The 26,794-nt window shown below is 40.0% G+C and overlaps 1 protein-coding gene across 5 annotated transcripts; it reads left to right on the forward strand.

Annotated features, from left to right (window-relative positions):
- Positions 1-582: 582 nt before the first annotated feature.
- Positions 583-25,748, forward strand: SERBP1 (SERPINE1 mRNA binding protein 1). 5 transcript variants are annotated; one of them, XM_038411961.2, is made up of 10 exons: positions 584-1,101; positions 5,829-5,982; positions 6,908-7,054; positions 7,176-7,271; positions 8,469-8,543; positions 16,099-16,276; positions 20,020-20,067; positions 22,244-22,417; positions 23,812-23,850; positions 25,349-25,748. In XM_038411961.2, exons 1-10 carry the CDS (start codon positions 702-704, stop codon positions 25,403-25,405), a joined length of 1,368 nt encoding a protein of 455 aa, XP_038267889.1. In that variant the 5' UTR covers positions 584-701; the 3' UTR covers positions 25,406-25,748. The 5 variants fall into 5 exon arrangements, with proteins under 5 accessions (XP_043347327.1, XP_043347329.1, XP_043347328.1 ...); XM_038411963.2 differs by having other exon boundaries at positions 7,200-7,271; XM_043491392.1 differs by lacking the exon at positions 23,812-23,850 and having other exon boundaries at positions 583-1,101.
- Positions 25,749-26,794: the final 1,046 nt, after the last annotated feature.

Consider the following 26,794-nt stretch of genomic DNA (forward strand, 5'->3'; position numbering starts at 1 on the left):
GCAAGGAGAGTTTCGGTTCCAGTGTGGACATGAGTTAGCTGCAACCAAGATCCGCGTGATGAACTATACCAGTGGTCGCTCCTATTTATGGTAATACACTGGGAAGGGGGTGGGGGGCCCGCTCCGTGGATCTTTCCTGCACAGGCTGCGAACACCCTTTTAAAAGTGATGGGGAGCCAGCTATGAACAACGGCGCTGGCTGCTCCTGCAGCCGCAGGGAGCCTGGGCTTGCGCGGGGCCTTGCTCCCCTCGCCGCAGCAACTCGCTGCCCCGCCAGCACAAGGACAAGGCGAGGCGCTGAGGGAAGGGGAGGCCTGGCCCACGTGGGCCTGGGGCTGGGCCTGCGCGAGAGAGACCCCCCCCCCCCCCGTCCAGTTCTGCCTCTGTCTCCTTTCGCCCCCACACCAACGCGCGTTCACCACCCCCTGGCAACGCACGCTTCTTAACACCCCCCCACACACACACGCGGCTCCTGCGCTGCATCCTGGGAACTGTAGTCCCGCCCCACCGCCCGCGCGGGCTCCCGTCGCGGTAGGCCGCCTCCAGCTCCCGCGATGCTTTGCGCGCGGCAAACCCCGGCTGTTCCTGGCGCCGGAAGAGAAGCGGGTCTCTTTGGGGCCGGCCATCTTGTAGTGGTATCGCGAGCAGGGGGCTGGGGCCTGGGCAGCATCGGAGGAGGATCCCGCCGAGAGGGGCCCATCATGCCCGGACACCTGCAAGAAGGGTTCGGCTGCGTCGTCACCAACCGCTTCGACCAGCTCTTTGACGACGAGTCGGACCCCTTCGAGGTGCTGCGGGCGGCCGAGAGCCGGAGGAAGGAGAGCGGCGGCGGCGGCGGGAGCCAAGGGGGCGGCGGCGGGGCCCGCAGCGCGCAGGCGGCCCAGGCCAACTCCTCTGGCGGGGTCGGCAGCGGGGGCTCGGGCCAGGCTGGGGGAGGCGGCGGCGGCGGCGGCGGCAGCAGCAGCGCGGCCAAGCAGCTGCGCAGGGAGTCCCAGAAAGAGCGCAAGAACCCGCTGCCCCCCTTCGCTGCCGCGCCCGGGGGCGCCGGCGACCGCAGGGAGGAGGGCAGCGGGCAGCCCGCCGCGCCGCTTAGGAAGGAAGGTGAGCGGGGACGACGGGCGGGGAGGCGCACAGTACCCCAGGGCGGCGGGAGTTGGAGACGCCAGACGTGCAGAGGCGCTCCCTGCCCTGGTGTGGGGCCCTGGAGGGGCCGGGCTCGAGCCCCCGCCGGTTTCCCTTGGGGAGGGAGGCTCCACAGCTGAGCAGGGTTCAGACTCTCTAAGCCCCCTTGGGCCTGCAGATGGGCCGCTAGAAGCGCCGCATCCCCCCTCCTGGCCTGCTGAGGGGGAGCTGCCGCCCCTGGGTGACAGCCCGTCACCTCCACACGCGGCCTGGCAGCACGGGCTGAACTTCGCGAAAGCCCCAGGTGGGCCAGCTCCTGCTCGATCCCCTCGGAGACACCACCTGCTCCTTGGGGCGGCGGGGTGGAGTCGTTTCAGGCCGGGGCCGCTGCTTCTCGACCCACGTGGGGGAAAGTGAGGCCTGTCGCACATGCTTGTTGGGAAGGAGGGGGCTGCATCCAAGGGGGGCGAGGGGTGGGCGGAAGGGGTTTTAACAATGTTAGTGGCCGGGGATGCGTGGAGGAGACTCGGGGTGACCCAACTAGGCAGGGTTAGGAAAGAGGATTGAGTAAGGTCTGCTGGTGCTTGTATGTTGCCCAGTAGTTGTGGCCTCGGAGCGTTGCACCGACAGACGTGTGGAGGATGGATGACCCTGCTGACGATGAGAATCTGGGTGGGATGGCAGCCCACGTGTGAGGACGAAAAACTGTCCGCAGAGTCTGTTTTTCCAAAGGGAGTTGCATCAATTTTTAAAGCACGGTAGCCGCATGTTCGTGTTAGTGCAGCTGTGCTAATTATACCTTAGCCACGTGCGTTTTCAGTATGTTGTCGATCCCTTTTCCTTAACGCAGTAGCCGAAGCTATCTGCCGCCGCCTTCCACCGGCTGGGAAGCTCAAAATGGAGCCGTTTAATTTGTGGTGCATCTGATGTCTTTATTTTTGTATGTTTGGACCCAGTTGTGGCAAAATTTTCATTGTTGAAGTGAGGTACTCGCCGATCTGGAAAGAGAGGCATGAGTAAGGAAACGTATTTGGGAATATGAATTAGAGACTGATTAATAATCGGCTGTTAAGCCTAAAGTGCATTTTTAAGGACATGTCCCATTTAATAGTTTCATTCTGAAATACTGTTGGTTTACTAAGGATAATTTGGATTGAGATTAGAAATAAAAGTACATTGTCTTTCAGATGCATTATTACTGAAGTTACTCATAAATAAATGTATGGTAAACATTTTTATGGACTGTAATAAAGTTTAATTTCTCTTATGAACAAGTGAAGGAATATGAACATATAGTGACCTTAAAATTAATGTCTTTGATTTACTTTTTATGGGTTGATCCTGCAAAAATATGTTTAATTTTAAGGATGTGTATAGTTCATTGGCAGATAATGTGGCACATTAGATCTCAAAGCACTTTAGGGAGGAAATCAGTATCATTTTCCCTGTTTTACAGATGTTGAAACTGAGGCATAGGTAGGAAAGATACTTGTCAAAGGTCCCCAGCAGGACAGTGATAGAGGGCTTTTTATGTACATAAACTTCAGCACATGCATGATTGAAAGATTGTGGCCTAAATTTGTAATGCTCATCATATAATTTTTGAGTGCATTGAAAGTGCTTGGTAATATTTGGATAAAGAACTATTTGGCAAACTAATAAGATAATTATTACTTAACCAGCACTAAATGAGCTCTTAAAAATCTTACTCCCCAGAAGAGTAGAAATAAGAATAATAATGCTAAAGATTAACACATTGCATTTCTTTTAAAGAAAAAATACATTGCAATATTGTCTCCGGGTGCTTTTTTTTGAACTTTGGTAAGAGCGAAATTATCTTTAACAAAATATGTCACTTTAACTAAGGAAATACTAAGTAAAGCATTTTTGTGAAGGAAAAATAGGAAATAAAAATCAAAAATGTGTGTTTTACATTACTGGGCCTATGGACATCTTACACATCAAAGTCTGGTAGTTGGATTTTTTTTCCTGAGCAGTGGCATGACAGGTTCAGAAATACCAACTGACAGTTACTAACCTGGTAGCTTTTTTGAAAGACCAGTATCATAAACTTGCTCTGTCTTCCCTCATGAAATAGATTTTTAAATGTGGGTAATACTCCTGATTAAAGCTACAGAACAGTAAGATTTTTGACCCTTAAGACGACTATCATATTATAAGGTCCTGACTTATTTTTGTTTCTTCCTGACCAACATGGGTGTCAAACAGTTCTAAAAATTGTCTCAAAAAATGAACAATATCTAGATGGAAAGAAATAACTCAGTATTTCAGGGATTTGTAGTAGAAATCTATTAGACAAGGGCAAATCCATTCACTGGAATAATAAAGGTAGAGGGAATTTTAAACTTGGCATATTGTATTAAGGGAAAATTCACTCAAGTTTGTAAGCATGCCTGATTTTCTATAGAACACAAATGTTTTATTTCACTTTTAATGACATTCTTAATTTTGTATTCCAAGTAAATTTGTATATTGGTACATGTGTAAATACAAACGCCATTCATGAATAGTCATGACATTGTCTAAACTGCATCTCCAATATATTAGTCTCAAAATTTAAGAGCTGATGACCTGCACCTTCAGGAACTCATAAAAAAGGCTGCTAGAAATGAGAATTTTTGTGGTGAAAGCACTGGACTTGTACTTTTGAGATCTAAATTCAGTTCCAGGTTCTGCAACATATGTCCTGTACATCTTGAAGCTAGTCACTTAATTTCTCTTCCTCTCACCTGTGCATCTGTAAAATTGAGGTAATACTTCTTTTCCTCCAAAGAATTTTATTAGAGTAAATCTCTGTGAGTTTCCATCTTTTCATATGGATAAGGATTATTTAGCAAGAGTTTTGGGTCTTGAAAACATGTTTGTAGGGTAAGGAAGTTATTGTTCCTTTGTGTATGTTTGGCTTGGATATCATTCCAAATGTGCTAGTTCTTGTAGCTCCACCCAAATATGGCATTGCTTGTTCTGCAGGCGTTTGTTCAGTTGGCTTATTATAGAGATTGATCCCAACATTTAAAAAACTGCCAAATTTCAAAGACGACATGGCTTGACTCTCTTATTCATAAGAGCCTACAAAACAGTACAGTAGATTAATGGGGAATATGGCTGTTTTCATAGCTGAATTGTGGTTTTAAAAAAAGTTTAAAAAATAAGTTTCTGTGGTTGTTGCTTCTTTCTAATGTTGATATGCATTGTTTTCATGCTTGTTTTGATTTTGTTAAACCAGCTGATGTCTCATGAAAATGTTTTGTTTTTGTTTTTAAAAAAACAGCTTTTATATATTTTCAGCATTCTGAACTTTGCAATACAATACAAAACACATTTTCATAAAAGCAGGGTCGCTTCTTCCTTGAGTTTTTTTGCCCCTTCTGATCATAATTTATGAAGTCATAATGGTCTTTTTGACATAATCTAATTTTGAAGATGTCAATTAACTTCTTTCCACATGAGGAGCAAACAGCATGAGGATATTAATACCAGTAAACAAAGGTCCATTTTTCATTAAAATAATCGTATTAGCATAAAACAGGGAAATGAAATATCTTAAATTCTCTAACTAGAATGTGTTTAGGAGAGAATCATAGAAATCAGGGTGTTTCTGTTGCTTTGAAATGATGTGGCTTGTTATGGAAGATAATGGCAGAGTGGAAAACAAGCTTAAAACAAATTTGTTCTGGTGACCTGACTTCTTTCATTTCATTTTTTCAAGCTAACTTTTTCTAAAAGAACAGTACCATACAATTGTCCATTTGAGTCCTCCAGACATCCCACAGTGGAAAAACTGGTAATGACCCTTTAAAAGTGACCTGCAAATGGGAGTGGGGAAAGTGAGCTCCTGCAGGAAGAAAATAAACTTACAGCTAGTGGCACAAAGTGTTCCTAAAGCTTATAAAGGTTTGGGTGAATCCTTCGCTGTCACAGAGCCAGAATAGCTGGTTCTACACCATTTGGTGAGCAGAGGGAAAAGTTTATCCAGTGCATATCACAGTGAGGTCTCTGTCTATGAGTAGGGCTCCTAGGCACCACAGTAATACAAATAACAAACAATAATATCTGGGGTAGGAAGATGCTTGGTTAGAGCACATGGGGCCCTGGCAATCCGTAGCCACTTTACCAGTCCTAGGATGAGTGAGGATGCAGCAGAAATGTGATGTAAAGGCACTTTCATTCATCCACATCTCAGAGCAGAGCTCCAGTGCATCTGATGCAGATGCTAACTTACTTTCTCTAATGTGCACCAAAGCAGTGACACATCTGAAGCACAGTTGCCAACTTTCACGTGGTTAATAAGCACCCTGATTTTCACAATAAGCCAAAAGTCAAGCTAATCCCATTTCAAAACAAGCCAATCCCTAAGAACCCCAACACTCCATATGACTAGATTCCCTCAGCCTGCGACTGGTGGGCCTGCTGTACACTGCTTCCCCCGCTGCCCCCCTTTGCCCCTGCTTGCCAGGAGCCAATTTTAAAAAAAACAAAACAACAAAAAAACAAGCTGCTACATCGTGGTAGTAAAAAGACAAAACATTACTTGTAAAAGGAAATCCTCCCAAACCCCTGGCCATCAGGAGATTGGAAGTAAAACCTAAATGTCAATTCTGTATTGTGTTTTGCTTTTGTGCTGGTAGAGTCACAATTTCTTGCTTGCTCAATAATTTGCTGATGTAGATTGTCTACTATTTTAGGTATAAGACGAATTGGCAGACGGCCTGATCAGCAGCAGCCTCAGGGTGAAGGCAAGCCTATTGAGAGGAGACAGGAGAGACGACCGCCTCGTGAACGCCGATTTGATAAACCTGCTGAAGAGAAGGGTGAAGGAGGGGAATTTTCTGTGGAGAAGTAAGACTTTTTCATCTTGCAAACAATCTTTGTGGTGATTTGGGTCAGTACTCTTATTTCCATCTACTGGTATACAAAATTAATAAAAATCTTTGAGCTGATTGGATTAGAACATTGATACCTTAATTTTGTTAATTTCATCAGAAGAGATTTGTAATCATGCAAAGTAGAATAACTACCTTTATCATTATTGCCTGACTTTGTTTATATACTTGACCCAAATTAATGTGGACCCAAGGTCTAGTGTAAACACATAGTTGAATTGATTTAACTACAGGTGTGTGTGTTTTGAACTTGCGCAGAACTCTGTCCTGACACTGTTACAGGTCTAAATCAATTTAGCTTATGTCATTCAGTTTATAGTCAAAAGCTAAACTTGTAGATCAAGTTTTAAGCCGGTATAAGTATGTCCATACAGGGGATTCTGTCACTTTAATTAGAGGTTTTCAAACTGATTTTAGTTAGACCAGTGCAACTTGTGTGTAGACAAAGCCTAAGTTATGTGAATTCCAGAATTGTGTGTTTTAAATATAGTGCTACCAGGTATTATAATTTTTAAGCAATTGTACCAGAATGAAAATATCATTCCTTTTTAAAGAAAGAAGCTAAGGGGAGAAAGGCCATTATTAAAGAGAAAATGTGGTGCTCATGATATTTGTTGTATTGCTTGCAATAATATGGTTGATTACTAGATGAAATAAGGTAAGCAGTTGACTTTTTAAAGCATTGTTTCAAGATTTTAGAACTCAAGCAGCATTTAAAGTGCTATTTTTTTCAGATAGTAATTAGATGGTAGTATTCCTAAATGGATGTTTATATTCGAACGATATACAGCAGAGTTTAAAAACAAATATATTGAAAGGCTCTGTGACCTGTGCTTTACATTTTGGAAATGTAATATTTAATGGCCCCTGTTCTGTGATAGACCCATTATTGACCGACTTATACGTGGTCGTGGTGGTCCAGGCGGAAGAGGTGGACGTGGTGGTCGTGGACGTGGAATGGGCAGAGGAGATGGCTTTGACTCCCGTGGCAAGCGTGAATTTGACAGGCATAGTGGAAGTGATAGATCGTAAGTCTTAAATTTAAACTCTTCCTATTGTGTTTTTCACTAGCCTTTAATAGAATACAATTCTTAATTTGCCTTTGAATTTCTGTATCCAGACACTATTATGTTAACTCAGTTTTGTTAGTTCTCTCTCACATTCCCATTTCAGTGGCCTAAAGCATGAGGATAAACGTGGTGGCAGTGGATCACACAACTGGGGAACCGTCAAAGATGAGCTAACGTTAGTAATTTGTAATTTCTTGAAATTTTTAAAATTTTAAAATTAGAAAAGTTTAACAGGTCCCTCTGTTTCCACTGTTTATAAAATATAAAAAATGTATTTGCCTCTCTGGAATTTGTAGTTTTTTGTGGGACTTTTTAAGTCTCCAGTGTTAGTGGAAACCTTATTAACACTTGCCAAGCAAAAAGTTACTTAATAGCTTGCTGGTAACATTTGAGGTTACTTGGGCTTTGACTCTAAGTTTAAACTGATGTTTTTCTGTTGCACTTTTTGAAAAACTGTGATTGTCACTTTGCATCATTTTACATCTACGCTTTCTCAAGGGCTTCGTTGTCTTTCTAGTCCTCAGTTTAATGCCTGCGTCAGTTTTATGTTTGAGGAGGAGGCAGGACACTTGAAGTGTTGGGGATTGATACTAAGAGCAATACAAATCTTGGGGGAAGCTGCCCAGAAAATTGTAGCAAATGGCCTTCTTAGATCTATAAAGAGACTCACGTTTTTCATGAAATAGTGAGAAAAGTTCAACTTCATGACTAAGGCTCTGTGTTTCACACAGATTCTGTGACCTCTGTGACTTCTGCAGCAGCTGGCCTGGGCCAGGTGGACCAGCTGCTGCTGGGGCAGTCTCGGCCCCCTGTTGCCCAGCAGCAGGAGCTTGGGGGTGTGTGGGGTCTCAGGGCTGGGGATTGGGGTGGGGGGCAGTGCTTCATTGGGTGGGGGGGCGCGGCCGCAGCGCTTCCCGGATGGGTGACAGCAACTCCCTGGGCTCAGCTCCTGCAGGCACTGGCCACGGCTCCCAGCCAATGAGAGCTGCCGAATTGGGGCTTGGGGCGGAGTGGAGGCAGCAGGTGGAGCTAGAAGCTGGGGTCCCTGCTTCCCAGAAGCAGGATGGGGGGGGAATCAGTGGCCTCCCTCCACCCCCTCCCGAACACCCAGACCGTGACTCGCGGTGCCCCCAGGGCCGCCATCCCGGTGCCCCAGTTTTAGTCAGGGGTATATAGTAAAAGCCATGGACAAATCACAGGCCATGAATTTTTGTTTATTGCCTGTGACCTGTCCGTGACTTAATAAAAATACCCGTGACTAAAATGTAGCCTTACTCATGACAATTAAGTGAATCTGAGTTAGAGATTCAGTAACATCTTAGGAGTTTTAAACAGTTAGGCACTGGTTTGGAGAAAAATCTCTTAATTGCAGTGATTTGGATCAGTCAAACGTGACCGAGGAAACACCAGAAGGAGAGGAACATCCACCTGCTGATTCTGAGAATAAGTGAGTACTCTTCTTTTTACAACTTTCTTCAATTGCTTCACATACCATTTTTGAACTACACCTCTCCCCCGATATAATGCAGTTGGATACAACGCAAATTCGGATATAACGTGGTAAAGCAGTGCTCCGGGGAGCGGGGCTGCTTTACCTCGTTATATCTGAATTTGTGTTACCGCAGCAGTTCCTCTGCCCCGCCCCAGCTCACCTCCGCTCCTCCTCCCCTGAGCGCGCAGCCGACTTCACTTCCCCCGCCCCCACCCATACACAGGCTTGCCGCGAATCAGCTATTTGGCACAGCGAGTCTGGGAGGGAAGGGGAGAAGCGTAGTGGTGGCAGCGCACTCAGGGGAGGAGGCAGAGGCGAGCTGGGGCAGGGAGTGGTTCCTCTCCCTACCCTAATATAACGCGGTCTCACCTATAAGACGGTAAGATTTTTTTTGTTCTCGAGGACCGTGTTATATCTGGGTAGAAGTGTAATTTACTCTTTAGTTTCTTGGGTTCTTTGGCCATGGTGCCATTGGCATGAGCTGTTACCCATGGGACCACTGGTATTTCTTCCACAGATATTTAAATGATCACAGTACTGTTGAAAGACTGGGAAGAAGAGAAGGCATGTTCTAAACTACCTTTATTTCTAGATGGTTACATGTTATTGGTTCATCAACTGCTAGGCCGCCTTTAGATTTATTTTTCTAGTAATCAGTTAAATCATAGTTTTAATATGCTTCCAAAATAAGATCTTCAAATCAAAACAGAAAAACTTGAAAGCTACCCAGCCACATCTGAGCAGAGTAACTACTCATGAGGAGATACTTGATAGGCAGCACGTTTTTACTTCCAGGTTTCCAAAGTAGTTGAATTGATGATGGCCAAACTTTTGAGGAAAATACTGCACGTCTCCCCAGTTCTATTGCTGTGTGTTTGTATGATTTGTAGATAACCTGACTACTTTTAATTTAATTTAACTTGACCCTCAAAAAAAGAGGGAACCAGAGAATTGGAAATCAGTGATTTTAACACCTGTTGGATTGGTTTAATAAAAGCAAGTGGCTATAGGAAACAAGATAATCAGTAGTGGGACATGGGGTTCATGAAAACAATGTGAAACTTTGATAAGATGATAAATGTAGCAGATGAATGAAATGTAGTTTGTTAATTTTAGTATGGCATGTGATACGGTTTCATGTGACAATGTCATAAGAAAATGACAACTGGATTAGAGGGCATCTCAGAGTATACATTTGTCTAAGAAAATTCTAATAAGGGATGTAGTACCAGTCAGTTTTCTAATTAATGACTTTGTGGATAGTCATAAAGAGGAGGGCAAAGTTATTATTCAGTGAGGGAAATTTTAGATAAGAATATGAGAATAGTCAGACCAAAAGTCCATCTAGCCCAGTATCCTGTCTTCTGATAGTGGTCAGTGCCAGGTGCCCCAGAGGGAATCAAGTGATCCATTCCTTGTCCTTGTCCATTCCTAGATGGAATATTAAAGGCCAGTTTTGCCCCTCCAAGGCTGTGGAAGACTCTGGTACAGCAGAAGTGCAGTTTGCCCCATGTCCCATGCATCTCTGTTGTGGTGAAGATCCCCACCTTCTAGTATGTAGGTGAGCAGAAGTGGGGTCAGTGGATCCACCAGCAGATTTCCCGAGCACTAGGGATGGTGGGGAAGTGCTCAGGATGCAGAACATCTTGATTGGTCCTCCAGAGCCTGAGGCAAGTGTATGTGATGCATTTTCAGGGATTTCAGGCTCAGTCTAGCCACTTGCTGCACGCTGGTGTTTGAGATTTGGCTCCTAAAACAACAAACAGTAACCCAAAAATGTGCTGTGGAAGGGAGACTTAGTCAAGGTTTGAGTAGGGATCCACCCAACAGGGAGGGTTTACAGATGTACTCAATTCTGCTGCACTGTGGAAAATGTGCTTATGATGCACTAGATTCCCACTACCCAAAATGATAAATCAGTTGTTAATATAAAAATGTTCTTTAAAACAGATTCTCTCTGAAACACTTGATGTGAAGTTGGGTGGATGAATGAATGAAACTGCATGCTTAAATGTTAACATTTTATTCTTTATAGCTCTTGACATCACCCAAAATGCCCAACTAGTAAGAACAGGGTTTTTTGAAAAATCAGCTTTGAGAGCAGTTGTATGATAAACATATTACTGATAGATTATTTATTTAAAATAATTACATTGACATAATTGGAGTTTTGGAACGGAGTCCATTACTACTTGTTACAGCTGTTTAGACAGTTTGGTTCATGTTGAAAATCATTTTTACAGTGTGAATCACATGGAAGTCTTGCATTTGCCTCCCAGAAGTGCATTCAGTATATACTTTATTGGAAAACAATTGTTAAATTAAAACCACTAATTTCTGTAGCTGTAATGTTAAGCATATTTTGCTGGACATGTTAGAAGTTTACAGTTTGTCATTATTAAAGCTTGTGTTAAAAATCACGTGTTTCAAACTAAAACAGACTAACGTTAAATATGTTTAATAGTTGATCAAACAATTTTTGCTTCTCCTTGAAGTTATTGGAGTAATATCCTATTCCAGCATGCATCTGAGTAGCATACTAGTGTGAATCTCAGGTGAGCTGCATTTAATGAAAATCAGGTTCCCCTGCAGCATGGAGTAGCTAAGGTACCTTTAAAGCAGATCTGGAATATAGAATGCTAAAGTAGGAGAAAAAGTCTAGTCATTTTATTTTGATCAAGTTTAGGTAAAAGATGGGTGGGATAGAAAATGAGAGTTTGCAAGCTCACACACTGCTATACATCTTCAGAGAGCTGTACATACATTAGTGTTCTTACTGAATTAGGATGTGTTTATATTGAACCATGGGGTGGTTTACATAGAATTTCACTGTAAATTGGAATAGCAATTTGTAATCTGTTTAAATAGCATGTAGGACACTTTCCGTTAGTAAAATATGCAGAATGCCAACAGAAGGGATGTCCTTTGACAAATAGGTAGAAGGTAACTTGGACACGGGGCACTGGTCAGTAAAGTTAACTGTGGATGTTAGTCTACATAAGCTTCGTGGACCAGATTGGAAGGGAAATTATCCTTGGGAAGCTGCCCCACCATCCGAGATAGCATAGAAAGTAGCATGAAAACTGGAAATTATGCAAAGAAGATAAGAGGTGGTTGGTCAAACAGGCTTGAGTGGGAGCATAAGATATGTCCGTCTGGATGAAAATGGAAATGATGTGGATACCGATATTGTGTTCTCATGTAAATGGGGCTTCTGTATATACAGATCTATCTATATATCTTGGAGTTTACACTGAACTCATTTATTTGTGTTAGATTTATTTTAAATGTTTGTTCAACACTCTAGAAGCATGATCATACATTTCAACATCTTTTTCCTTAAAAATTTTCTTTAAACTATCAAATTAAAATTTACCCCTTGTTAGTGAGACAGGTTTATAGATTAACAGAAAGCTCTCTGAGGTTTTTAAAATTTTATAATGAGGTATTTGGTAAATGTCTTGTTGGAAATGGAGCTGAGGGAGGGAAAACTAAACAAATCCAAACTACTTCGCCGCTAATTTTTTTTATTATTCTTTCTTTTGTTGTAAGTAAAGACTTTTTTCAATTCAGTTTTCTCCTTCTGATTGATCTCATGTTGAAGCCACTATTGCCGTATGATATTAAGGAATTGATTGCCACAACTGATGACTTCAGTGTAGCATGAACTAACAGGAGAGGAATATACTTGAATTGAGAAAACCTTGGCTTGAGCGCTAATAACTTCTTTAGGCACATCATGACCTACTGGTATTTGTTAGAAAGGGCCAATGCAGTGACTTACTGTAGCTTTTTGTATTGATAGAGAATTTTCCAGTGCTGGAGAAAGAGACGCATCTCCTGGATGTGTATTTGATTTATGAGGCATAAAGCTGTCTGATTCAATGGCAGTATGTATTCCATCCAAAAAATCTACACAAAAAGAACATTAAGGTTGCAAAATCAAGCCCTCAAAATTAGAAAATGCCAGAATTAAGGGTGCCTGTGGAACCTTAATTTGGTGGTCTTGTGTGTATGCATTGTGAAACAGTCCTTAACTATCAGAGCACACAACCCTTGCTTCGTGTGCAGGACAGACTGTGCCTTGGGGGGTGAATCAGGGTTTTGTAGTTGTCTGTAAGGACCCCTACCTCGTTTGTAGTGGAAGTTAGAAGATGTACAGTGAATGAGGCATGGAATTGCAGGTAGAGAGAGAATGTGGTTAATACAGTTGAAAGCCACCCTCGAAAGATGGATTCTATCCCTGCCTCTGCCAGAGAGGAGTTATATGATTCTGGGAAAGTCATGTAAACAAAAATTTTCATAGGTAGATCTACGTTTCTCATTTTCTGGTTACCCTGTGAGACATCCAGGGTCTGAGTTGCAGCGGTTGGGAGCACTCAGAACTGCAACTGTTGTAAATGGGGGCTCTCGTTTGAATGTATAAAGTGCTATAAAAAGCTAAGTAATATGAAAAAACAGGCCCTAAATATAAATGAGGTGCTAGAGCGCAGATTTGCATATAGTGCGCTCGTGGTGCTGTATCCCAAATTTAAATATTTAAATTGGGATCCATGGTAACGTGGCCTCCGCTATAACGCGGTACCACGCATGGATCCCGAACCCTGCATTCTAGCGAGAGTCCGGTGTATATTAAAATAAATAATTAAAATGTGGTGCCCGAAATTAGTTTACATTTCTGACAGTTTTGGCTTTAATCTCTGTCTCAGTGGATATAACGCTACTTTGCTTCACACGCGTGTTATGAATCATTTTACCTTCATGTTTTGTAAAGGAGTATATTATCATAAGCGCTATAGAAAGGGCACAGAAGAAATTAATGATACTGTTTTTAGCACAGGGTTTGGATGAAAATAAAAAGAAATATTGAATAGCTTCCTTGTCAGTGAGTGCTGTCCATCCTGTGTTTGAATGAGGCTGGGTCATATGGGGGAAAATAATATGTGATCATGTAATTAAAGACTGGATCATAATGCATATGTACCAGAGGGGCTAATGCTGTACAAGCAAACTTAATTTTGGATTTCCTAACTTTTGAGTGCTTGACTTAGCAACGTTAATGTTCTTTTAACATGATTCTGGATGCAGTTTCCTAAGGTGGTTTTTTGTTTTTGTTTTTAAAGCTTAAAACTTGAAATTAAAAAATCACGTGGAACTATATTGACAACCCTGCCCATGGGTCATCAGCAGGTCGGGATCTTTAAATTCACAGTAGTCCTCTGCTGCTTGAGCTAATAGAGTAACTGTGGTAACAGAAGAAGGTTGTGTATTTGTGTGTACCTACCATTAGAAGGATATGGGGAGACGCTTTGTTAGTGGGTTTCACAGCTGTTTGCTAGTAACAGAAACAGAAAGTTCACTCAGGAATCATGAAATCAATTCTAGGTTCTCTAAAGACACATCTACACTACAAAGTTAAGTCAACCTATGTTAGGTCGACTTACAGCACTGTAGTAATTACTACGGTTTTTCATGTCCACACTGCTGTCTTTCTGTGGGTGATGTGTCCTTACGAGGAGGGCTTGCACTGACTGAAGAGGGACGGTGTGGGGGGCTGAGAGCCCAGGCTCTCAGCTTGGCACCTCGGTCAAGCCGGAAGCTTGGCTGCTACCCAGGTTCTCAACTCCCCAGGGAGCTCCTAGTTGGAGGCCGGGTACTACCGGGGCGCTCAGCTTCCCACTCGTGCGGCAGACAGCATACAGATGCTGCGTCATCCAGACTAAGATGGGTCAACCTAAGCCGTATGCCTCTTGTTGAGGTAGATTTACTAGGTTGGTGTAGCAGGCAAGTTACTGTGGCAGGAGGAACACTGTAGTGTGTACGTTTACATAGTTAAGTTGATGTAAGCATATCCTAAGAGAATGTGCTTTAGTGGTTACAGACCCTTTTGCCCTTGATCCCTGCCACTTCTGCTCCTGTCCTCTGCCACTACTCCCTGTTGCCTCTAGTCTTCCTCCCCATGCTTTTTTCCTATTTGCCCAGCATCACTTCCCCTTTCATCCTCTTCTGCATTTGAGCTTCTTCCTTTTCCATCCATGCTTATGGGCACCAGGAGCGGGTAGTATTGAGGGTGCAAGACAGACATTCCTGTTTTTGGATCCAGTGCCCCTAGGGATAGCACATGCAGTCTGAACTCGGGAGCTGTGCTGTGCTGAGGAAATGGACCATGCTGAGTGCATACAGAGTGTTTGGAGAATTTAGCTGCCAAACTGTAACAAGTCTCTGCTGAACATGTGCAAACTGAGATTTTTGGAGGCTTAACTTTCTACATCTGTGCAAATTTTCATGGAGATGGCAAAAGGCACATTCCTGAAACCTCTTCGCCAAATTTCAGATCCTTCCTCTAAAGCATGGAATAGTAGAGCTTCTCAGCAGAGTAGCTGAAAACAATTTTTTTAACATGTCCAAACATATTTTTCCATAACCTTGTTCTTTGAAACAGCTGAACCGTTTCAGCTTAGTACTTAAGTCTGAATCTTTGTTTAACGTAAAAAATACCTTTCCATTATCACACCAAAAATTAAGGTAACGAAATAACAAGAAACTTTCTCATTTAGTTGATGCTTTTATAGTATCTTACATAGGCCTGTGCACACCATTCTCTCAAAAAGTCCAATGAAATGTAAATACAGAATGTAAGTGGTATCATTTGCCCCATATAAACATACTAGGTGAAATAGGTACAGAGTTTTAGTGTTCTCAATATGGGTAACTAGGGCACAATCTGTTACTGAACACAGTGATCGAGTATGTATTTAAGTTACAAAATAGTTTTTTTGGTTGGGATCAGAGACACTTAGTGAAACTGCAAAACTTAGGAATCAGATCTTAAGTTGTTTACAATTACTGTTTCCAGCCAGGTGAAACTATAACTGTGGTCAGCTGGTGGAGATATAAACCATTTTGCGCATTTTAAGATTGGAAATTGAACAAAGAAACAAATTATTAAAAGACTTACTTGAAAAATTACGAAGACTGAGAACAGCATATGATGATGTCCCTCACTTAATTTGCTTACCATCCCAGTCTTATTTTCATCATCTACTATGGGACATCTGAAAAACTGATTTCATGGCAAAAGATAAAAATCTCATTTGCAGTGAAAAATAACATTAAGGGATATAGGGATACCTTGGGCCACCACTAACTTGAAACTGTTTACTGTGCTATACTCCCATTTTGTTGTTCAGAGGCACCTTGCTCTGCTGTTGCTGAATTTTTATTGGTTGGTTACGGTGGACATCCCATCTTACTTTTGAAAAGCAGCACACCCTTTCTGTAGGGCAGAGTTTCTAGCTAATCTTCTGGCTAGCTAGGAGTTTCTAGCTAGCTAATCTTCTAGCTGAAGATTTTCTACTCTGTATCCTAATAATTACTACTAAATCTTTGACATAATGAATTCCCATGTATTCTGACACTGATGCACTGTTTTTGGATTTGCTATGCATAGTTATTTAAAATATTAATGAATAGAAATTAAGTAATCATAATAAAAATGAATTTCATTCAGAGAGAATGAGGTGGAAGAGGTTAAGGAAGAAGGCCCAAAAGAAATGACCCTGGATGAATGGAAAGCTATTCAGAACAAGGATCGTGCAAAAGTTGAATTCAACATCCGTAAACCAAATGAGGGTGCTGATGGGCAATGGAAAAAAGGATTTGTTCTTCATAAGTCAAAGAGTGAGGAGGTAAAGTAAAACTTAATGGTATTCCAAAGTACCTAGATCTCATGCTGTTAAAATATATTTACTGTTTGACTTGCAGATTTTACTTCTTGACATGTGAAGATTATGGCAATAAAATTGCTGTTTAAAAGCAGGAATAGAGTGCTTTGCTACTAAAATTTTTAAGCAGCATAAATAAAACAATGTTTAGTGCAGTCAGTTTCCGCTACTGGGCAGTCTCCTTTTAGCTTAGTGGGTATTATATTTTTATCCATAAAAGTAATGTGTTAAATTCTGGAGAGATTATGCAGTTTTGATAGGTTCATAAGGAAGCTCTTTTTGAACATTTAAAATAAAACCGTACCTTATCAACATGTAAGTGCATTTAAACAAATTATATCTTAAACTTTGAAAGGTATTTGATCAAGTATCAAATAATGCCTTCAGTAATTTTTTTATAGTTACTATCATGCTCAAAGATCTGTCAGGATATGAGCTCATTGTAGTAGGTTCTGTACAAATGTGTCTGAACATATGGGCCCTGTCTGAAACGCATTAGATTTTAAGATAACATCTAATTTCATAATGTTGGTATCCTGATGTTTTGCAGTATAACTGCATGACCACCTAGAGTGCCTGTAAAGAATATTAAATTCAAGAAACCACGGAGTACTTGCTATTTTTCTGAAATGTTTTATGAATCAGAAGCAGAGAAATCCTGTGTTTGTGAAGAATCACAGTATCCAATTCCCACAATATCTAGCGGATTATTGGACCTCGCACACCAGTTTTAGAAGCATCACGAACGCAAATTCCTTTAAGTTTCAGGAGAGGAAGCAAATTCAAACTGCATCATTTTCTAATGCAGCCTAGCCAGTGATTTAAAACAGCTGTTAGGGTTTTTTTAGTTGGTTTTTGTTTTAAATATTAGCTTCAAAAAGGATGAATGACCTGATCTGTGACAAGCCAAGGATCTAGACTTTTGTTCTGTAGTTTGCACTGACTCCACTAAGCCACTAAATTGTCATTACTCTCCTCAGTTTTTCTAATTGCATAAATTGATGCTCTCGTCTGTCACTCTTGTTAAGTATATATACCCAGTTTATTTTTCATAGAATTTAAACTACATGTATGGATAGATGAGCACTCTAGCCCCAGTTCGTTGTCTATAAAACGAGGGTACTAATATTAGCCTCTTGTTTAAGAATACATTCTGAGACTAGGAGTACTGGGATAATACTGTGATTGTGGCTATATAAATGCTTAGATCTGTGTGCTGTTTTTACGCTCAATACTTTTCATTTTAGTTAAACTAAAGAATATTTAAAATTTGTCAAGAAAAACACTTGAATGTGTATGGCATCAGTAGAAAATATAGGTTTTTATAATTTAGTTTAAATTTTACCTCGCAGTATAGAAATAAACAAATTCACTCTTTTGAAACGCCTTTTACAATGACATCATTGGGAGTCGGTATTGTATGGGGAAAATAAGTTGTAAACTGGGGGGCAGTGACTATCTTTTTGTTCTGTGTTTATACACTGCCTAGTCCAGTGGGGTTCTGATCCATCAGTAGGGCTCCTAGATGCTAGAGTAACATATAAAAAATAATAATTTCCTGGGTTAACTTCTTTCTATAATAAGACCCAGCCTTGCTAGAAAGGCTAAGTGGTGAATAACCTGAGAATATACAAGGAAAAGCTGACTTCCAAGGCATATAGACCATCTAATCCCTTTAGAGCTAGTGGCAGAGAGAGAGAGAGAATTTTCCAATGATAGTTAGGTGATTGATTTTTTTACCTACCTATATATTTATGTGTTAAGGCAGTCTAATATGGCTTTGGAAGTTTAGCAGCTCTCGAAGTCATGCAGATGGGCTGGAATCTTTTTCTCTAAACCAGATTGGTTTGGTATCTGGCCAGGGAGACTTCAATTTTATTGTCTCTTCTAAAAATAAAATAAGGGTAAAATACTGCGGCAGTACGTAGAGTCATCTTAGCAGCGCGTGAAAAGGTACATACATACTATATCTTTTATCTTAATTAGTAACTATTTTGTTTTCTGGAGTTGCAATTTTCAATTTTTAAAAATGTTTATAAAGACTCTCAGTATTTCAGCCCAACAAACATCTCTCCCCACTCATATTGATCTGTTATTGAGTCAAAGAAGGGAGATAAATTTGTTAGCTAAATATAGAAGGGGAGCTTTTCATAACACAGAAGTCCAGAATAGCAGTTGCATGAGCTCTCTACCAACAGATTGAGTACAATAATGCAAAAGTGGTCAAACAAAATCCAGGAATGTATTATTTCCTGCCATTTCCATTCTTCCTTCTCTCATACCACCTGATCATCCATGAAAACTGATGATGCAATATGGAATAATTCACATTTAGGCCACTTGTGCAAACCTTGCTCTGGTAGGTAGCAATCAAAACTTATGTGCAACAGTGGTTTGACTTGTATATAGGTTTGAGGTTTCAGTCCAGGTCCTTCTGGACTGTTGTGGACAATACAGATGATCATAGTGTGCCTCAATTGATAGTCTTAACAGAGTAATCAGGGATGAATGGGCTTGGTGATGAAACAATTTTCAACCCTTCAGCTACATTTTGAGGTAATTGGTGGGCAAGTGCCACCTGCAGCCTCTAAGGATAGAGGACTTAAGTGTCCTGTGCTCACCATCTGCCTTAAAGTTGTGAAAGAATTGTCCCCCATATCAACCTCAATTTTCTTTTTTGCTATTTCAAGGAGTTACAGCCAAGCATTTATCTAGCTGTTTTATCCTTTTCACGTTTCCCATGAAACAGTAAAAAAAGCAAACAAACCAACCAGTGGTTGTCTAGTAAAATTCACTCAAAAGTGTTTATCATTGTTAGATTTAAGATGAGATCTGTTGAATTTTGGGAATCTTGATCCCCAATAAAACCCTTTGCACATGCACATTAAATTGCATTGTGTGACATAAAACAAATCTCCGATGTTTCCCTTCAGATTTGCTTTACTGAGTCAAATACACAAATTCTGTTGATGTAGCTGAAAAATCAAAATGTAAACGGCATTGTGAAAAGGATTTAAAGTTTCAGGTGTAAATAGTTTTACTGGTGAAAGACTTGCTTGCTGGAAAATCAGTCTATATCAGACATGTTTGCTATGCTTCCAAGCTTTCTTGCCTCTCCTAATTTTCATAGTAAGAGATGTAGTGTGATGGGGAGGTACCTGAAATAGCTTTATATTGTTTGTTGGAAAATACCTGATATCTTTGAAAATTCAGAAAATAGCAAGTCCTTTTTGAAAACTTTATTTTTGTTTTTTTTATGACCCTTTGTGAAAAACACAAGATTTCTTACATTGAAGGCTTATGTCAGCCTTACAGTTGGAACAGTGACACACAAATCCAAACTATGTGTAGATATTTTTTTACCGGATGAGCAATCTACCAACCTATTTAATCTACCAACCTAGGTTCTTACACTGTACCACTCACAGTGGTGGCTGAGAACCTGAGATGTGAATTTGCATCTTGGTTTCCTCACAGGGTTTGCAGTTGTGGTGTTTTAAATTTGATTGCTATTGAATCAAGATACTTCACTCCATCAGTCTTCTCTTTGTGGATACTTGTGTAGCCTTTTGTTGTTTCATGTACTAAGTGGCGTATGTATTCAGTGGTTTCACTTAGCCTTAGTGCCTGGTATTTATGTATGTAATGGAGTCTCATTTCTTCCTTTTGTTTTTATATCTTGGGTGTGGACACACAACTTGCATCAGACAAAGGGGATGACAGAAATGCCGGGGAGTCTGCTGGAGTCAAATGAGGTACCTTATCCTATATATCTGTAATTAAGGAGGTCACATCAAAACATAAATATCACTAATCACCTAATCATTAGTTGAAAGCACTTATATGTAAGGAAATTAATAACAATAGAGTATACAAATATATGGTATACAGCTCTTCTGTCCATGCCCGGTGTCTTGCTGTGTATCATGTATGACCATTTCATAACTAGCATGTTTGCTTCCTAAGTGTCTACTTGTCTGCTTCTTTCATAAGTTCCTCTTACTTTTTTCATCCAATACCTTATACACAGAAGCCACTTTCCCTGAGACAGCCCACAAAGTTTTTTCACAGCCCATCTCAGGACCCACTCCTGCCCTGATGTCTACAGGAAACCGTCAGCTGATAATGGCGAGATAGTGCCAGAGAGAATTGCTGATGTTTGTTCTTACTTAGAATAGCTTTCAAAATGAGGTGGAAACATCAAGCCATGCATATAGTGTGCCTGTGTAGTCATATGTTCTTATTACTATTACCCTCATCCCTTTCCTGTTTTTTACTCTTTTGTTAGTTTGTCTTAAATTAGATTGACAGGTTTCAGAGTAGCAGCCGTGTTAGTCTGTATTCGCAAAAAGAAAAGGAGTACTTGTGGCACCTTAGAGACTAACAAATTTATTAGAGCATAAGCTTTCGTGAGCTACAGCTCACTTCATCCGATGCATCCGATGAAGTGAGCTGTAGCTCACGAAAGCTTATGCTCTAATAAATTTGTTAGTCTCTAAGGTGCCACGGGTACTCCTTTTCTTTTTAAATTAGATTGTAAGTTCTTTTGAGCAGGGACAGTATCTTCAGATATGTTTGTATAGAGTCTAGCACAATGAGGCTTTCCTTGATCCTCAGTGGGGCTTTTATGTGCTACCGCAGTTACTAAAATAGATTCACTTTCTGATGTGTTATGCAGCCTGTGGTTGTTCAAGCCATAATGTGTATTTATTGCAATAGTTGAATCCCACCCAAAAAAAGCATAGTAGAAAATGATTGGTCTGAAGTTGACAAACATTTATTTTAATGTCAGCAAAAAAGGGGAGATTGTTCTTTGAAATTAAATTATTTAATGTTAAATATTGCTAACTGACAATTGCTGTTTATGGCTCTTTATTCTGATAAAATCTGTTTTTGAGTAAGCTAACTGTTTTATTAAAACTCATTCTTCTGGTGGGCTATTAAGTTTTCAGTTACTGTAAGCACATTGCAGGAAGCCAGCTCAAAAAAGATGCATGTAAATGGCTTTTTAATGTTGATATAGTTTTCTTGACTTCTCACTGTTTTTGTGTTTTTGTTTTTTTTTAATGATTAATTGTATTATGTACGTGTTTGATAATAACACCCCCAACCTTAATGACTTGCCAATATATATATTTTGGTACTGGAATTTAGGATTCCTCAACACAATAAATGGTGAATACCTAAGGGATCAACTAGCTCCAGAAGACGTTTTTGGTTTTTTATTTTTTATTTTTTTTTAAGTATACACTAATATGGCACAAGGTTGGGACTCTTGTGTAATTTTCACTATAGCTCATGATACCAATTTGTTCTTTATTTAAGCATGGTATGTTAGCTGCCATCATGATTGCAGTATATTGTACATACATCTCATCCATTGGCCATTGGAGCAAATGGATTGTATGGTGAATGAAGTACTATAAACTTTTTTCTTGGCTTTAGATAGTACAGCGGGATATGCAAATGGAGAAAGTTAAAAAGCAGTCATGTTAAATATGCAAAGTTTATTGACACGGAATAAATAACAATTGAAATATAGAACTAGCAGGAGTCCTGGAAGAGGACTTTTTATTGTTTTTAGTGAGAAAGATATGGATGTTAAACTAAATCAGCTCTTGTTCCTTTAATGGAATACAAGAAAGATCTAGGAATAGCCCAGTGTGTTTCATTTAAAGTTCTTTTGGTAAATATTTCCTTTGCTGTATGCTAGCTAGTATGTTAGTGAAGTTTCTGTGTTAATCAAACAAAGTTGATATATTTCTCACAAGGAGAAGAACCTGCTGGTTTCCTGATTCTTAGACTCTGAACCTAGCATACTTTTGTACTACTTGCTTAAAGCTAAGCTTATAGATAAGTGATTGTAAGAGTAGGGCTTTAAATTGGGGGGGAAAAATTAAGTGGTGGTGGCTTCTTTCATTTTAATTTTAGGCTCATGCTGAAGACTCTGTAATGGATCATCACTTCCGTAAACCAGCAAATGATATTACGTCCCAGCTGGAGATCAATTTTGGAGACCTTGGTCGCCCCGGACGTGGTGGCAGAGGTGGTAGAGGTGGCCGGGGGCGTGGTGGAAGGCCTAACCGTGGAAGCAGAACTGACAAGGTAAGTAATCTGTTCTTAGATCCACAAATTATTTTCTTTTTAACAGTCTCTTTTCCGGCAAATTGGGTTAATAAATAAATAAAGCTTTTCCAGAAATCTTTGCCATTTTTAGAGAAGCCATTATTTTTACCATGAGAGTAGGTAACCACTGTAACAGTTTACCAAGGGGTGTGGTGGATTTTCCATCACTGACCATTTTTAAATCAAGATTGGATGTTTTTCTAAAAGATATTTTCTAGGAATTATTTTTGGGAAGTTCTGTGGCCTATGTTGTACGGGAGGCCAGACTAGATGATCATAGTGGCACATTCTGGCCTTGGAATCCGTGATTTATGTGTATTCTTTTTATAGAGATCATTGTCTTAGTAGTCCATCCTTTTTCCTCCTGCTGGAGTGGAGAGAGAGCCTGTCACAGCTAGGAAACACATAATCAGCACTTTTGAGGTACTTACATGCTAATTGTGCAGTTTATCCCTTTAAGTTTCAGGTAAACTAGCTTTCTACTAGAACTTAAGGATGCAACTTGGTAATGTTTTCATTATTGGCAAACTTGACGCTAAAATGTTAGTCTCTCTCTACAGGGATTCTTTCAGGTTTCATTACAGGTTACACGGTGCCTAGGAATGCTTTGTCATCTCTAATTGTCTATATTATCCCTGACACACAACTCCGAGTTTATGGTTGCATTTTCTCCACTGACTCAGACATGTTCCAGAAGATGTAAATTTTCCTCTAGAAAAGTATGCAAAGTTAGCAGACTGTAGAAATCGGGTCTTCATGTTTTCACCTAAAATACTTCTTGGTTCCCTCTACCTTTTCTTGTCCTTGGTAGACTTCTGTCATTACTGTTTCAGTAGTTTCTATTTTCCTGGTTTCTGCAATAATTCTCTCTCACTAGAAAGCAAAAGCACCTAGGGCTTGTCTGCACTGGAAGAACAGTGTAACCTTAAAGCAAATCATCCCTACTATAGGTACAATACGAGCAAGTTTAGTTGGTCATTTAACCAGTTTAAGTGCATCTGTGCTGGAGGTTTTCACCTTTACATTTATTTAGTTGCAGCCCTGGTGCAGTTTTTCAAATGTAGGCCTGCTTGTAGTCACTCCTTATTCAAAATACCTTGCTCACTTGTACCACTCACAGAAATCTGGTTTTCTTTTCTTTTCTGCATTAGCTCATCTTGGATGTTTAGATTTAGTAGTTGGGAAATGGTTCTACAAATGCAGTTGAATTGGGTTTTCTTTCCTTAGAAGCATGCCCAAAATCCAGGTATTTCTTGTTCTAATTTGGTACTCCAGTATGACATCTAGTTTCTTTGACTGTTTTTGTGATGGCATTCTTAAAGGCTTTCAGGTCTTGCAGCTATTTTGTGTTGACTTTGTGTGTTTCCTTCCAGTTGGTGAAGGAGTTTGACGTGATCCACACACCCAATCAGGTTGGTGATTTACAATGATAGTGTTTTGTTTTATTTTAACTTTGAATTAGGCTAGCCTATTGTGGAGACAGTTTGTTTCTGCGTGGATTGGCTTTTATGGCTTATCTTTTAATTTTGATGGAATGGAAAAAGGGGAGGCCGAGAGACCTGTCATAGCAGCCCCTGGCCCCACTGATGTCCAGCAATGTATATGTGTGTATGGAATAGGGGACTACTTTCTTGCCTCAGTCTTATACTTGCTTTTTGGCATTTCTATCCCCTCTGTTCGTTTGAAATTCCTTCTTGCTTGCAATTGCAGTTTGGATTTTTGGGTTGAGTAATACTAAATAAATGGTAACCTGTACTGTAGTGCTATAACTAAACCTCTTTGCTTCTGGTGAATGAGTATGCCCCTTTCTCCTCCTCTCCCCCACCCTTCCCACCCCCACTCAAGGGGTTAGAAGCCTCTTAAATCCTGATTTAGTCATTACATCCTTATTCAGATTCAGCGTAGCAACCTTCTTCATAAAAGATGTGCTTAAGGGACCATTTTTTTATTATTATTAAAAGTTCAGCTTTAGATTGCCAATTGTTGCTTGGTGTATTTCAACTCTAGTGTATGTTAGCACAGGTTTCCACTTGAACTCAGACTTGGATTTAACAGAATTCTGTTCCTGAAAAACTAATCTTTTTATTAAAATTCTGTGAATTCCCAAGAAACTTATTTTTTCCCCAGTTCTATTGTATATCTCTGAATTGGCATGAATAGTTACATATTTTAAAGTGAAAAAATATTTATATTTTCATCTATGAATAAAAACTATACAGTGAACAAAACAGTTGTGACCCATCCCTTCATGCCATGACAAGACTTAGAATTTGTGTCAATATATAGCCACATCACAGGTTGTCGTTTTGTTCGTGTCTAAGGTTGTACTTCTAATAGAATGGGATCAGCCATATGTAAGGTACTTCACACACAGAGATAGTTGATTTAATACCTTTTGAAAAACACATGGTACCATGAGAGAGATGTACTATAACTATAGTGAGTAGGCTGACCAGATGTCCCAATTTTATAGGGACAGTCCTGATATTTAGGGCTTTTTCTTACATAGGCTCCTGTTACCCCGCACCCTTTGTCCTGATTTTTTACACTTGCTGTCTGGTCACCCTAATAATGAGGCGTTAATAGATGCCCAAAATGGATAACTGAATAGTGGAGTAGCAGCTGTAAAATTTTAGTGTGTGAGATCTGACAGTACTTACTTAGCCTAAGTTTCAGTGTGATTTATCGTGGAAAAAAATCTTAGGAAATTGCAGTAATTTTATTTTGACTGTTTTATATACTACTTTAAAATGCCAAACAATGGGTTTTCAGCCACTTTTCTTAATTTTAAGCTTCCAACTCGCTAGACACAAGTGTATCATTACACATAACATTAAAAAAGATGAAAAGTGTAAAGATTAAAAACTTTGTGGTTCTCCAGTTAATTTCTATAATATGTTTTTCTTTCAGTCAAGTGCTTCTGCTCCTGATGTAGATGACCCAGAGGCTTTCCCAGCTCTGTCCTAAACTGGATGTCATAAACCAACTCTGCCCTTTGCTGGGCCCTCCTCTACGAGGCTTGCATGCTTAAGGATCCTAAACAACTAAGAAATTTAAAAAATGAGACTGTCATTCATACCATTCACACCTAAAGACTGAATTTTATCTGTTTTGAAAATGAACTTCTCTCGCTACACAGAAGCAACAATATGGTAGTCTGTTTTGTATTTAGAAATGTAATGGTAGCAGGGATGTTTTCATAATTTTTTCAGAGATTATGCATTCTTCATGGATACTTTTTTGTATTGCTGCTTGAAAATATGCGTTTCCAAACTTGAAATATAGGTGTGAACAGTGTGTACCAGTTAAAGCTTTCACTTCATTTGTGTTTTTTTTAATTCGGGATTTTAGACATTTTCCCCAGACTACAAACTGTTTTTTAAATATTGCACATTATTTCTGTTTCCTTTAGTACCTACTTAGCAGATTTTTATCAACCCATGGTCAGTTGGGATATGTAGAATTTAATTTGGCAAATTGTTAGTACCATGTGGAATCCTATTCTGGAATAGTTTTAATTTAGTTTTTAATACTTAATTTCAGACTTGGAAAAACAGTCATTTTTCATCTATCTTCGGTAGTTTGTTGTGTTTGCAGAATCTTTATACAAAGTTGATATCAAATACTTGAAAAATAGTCAAAGCACATTGGTTTATAGTCAAATACCTGCATATCGATCCAGCAGTGATGTGCAGATGATTGGTCTAAAAAGTTTTTTAAAATTATATTACACCTTTCACTCACCCTTTTTTCCTTTATTCCTTTCTCCTTTCACAAAACTAGATACTTTATTGATAAAAGTTGTTTATCCTACTGAATATTATTCTTTGAGAAAGTATCCTCTAGACTGGGGTAATTCTTTCTGTTCTACAGGACTGGGAGGTGGGAAAGAGTGCATCGTCTATTTCTAATATAGTCTATTTAAATTCCATTTGGAATATGGAATTTTGGTAGTGCAGTGTGTTTATATAAATACATCACTATCTGATGTCTTTACGCACTATTCCATTAGCTGCAATTCTTAACCTGAAGAGGAAAACAAAGGACACCATCTAGGTCTGGGAGGAGAATGTTTGACTCATTTAAGTCCGAGAACAAATCCCTTCAAAAGCAGACATCTTTGGTCTGCATGGATACAACCAAAAACAACCTTACCTTTTTGCTCTAAATTTTGTTCTGAATTTTTGTTCCATTTCTTCACCCTTTGGTCTCTGATTACTCGCTGACAAATAAATGTTTTTCAGAGGGTGACTGTAAGAAGACGTGCTACGCCTTGTAGAAATTCCTTCTAGGTTAATTTAATCCCTGTGAACAGGAACATTACCACTTTCCAAATATGAAAGGACTTGAGAGAAT

Source organism: Dermochelys coriacea, chromosome 8 (assembly GCF_009764565.3).
Source record: "Dermochelys coriacea isolate rDerCor1 chromosome 8, rDerCor1.pri.v4, whole genome shotgun sequence".
Taxonomy (NCBI): Eukaryota; Metazoa; Chordata; order Testudines; family Dermochelyidae; genus Dermochelys; species Dermochelys coriacea.

Bases quoted from the DNA above. Each gene is read 5' to 3' on its own strand.
- SERBP1 (XM_038411961.2), top strand. From the start codon at position 702: ATGCCCGGACACCTGCAAGAAGGGTTCGGCTGCGTCGTCACCAACCGC. The intron at 8,544-16,098 runs GTGAGTACTCTT...AATTTCATTCAG, and splicing joins CCTGCTGATTCTGAGAATAA to AGAGAATGAGGTGGAAGAGG. The intron at 16,277-20,019 runs GTAAAGTAAAAC...AACTTGCATCAG, and splicing joins ATAAGTCAAAGAGTGAGGAG to ACAAAGGGGATGACAGAAAT.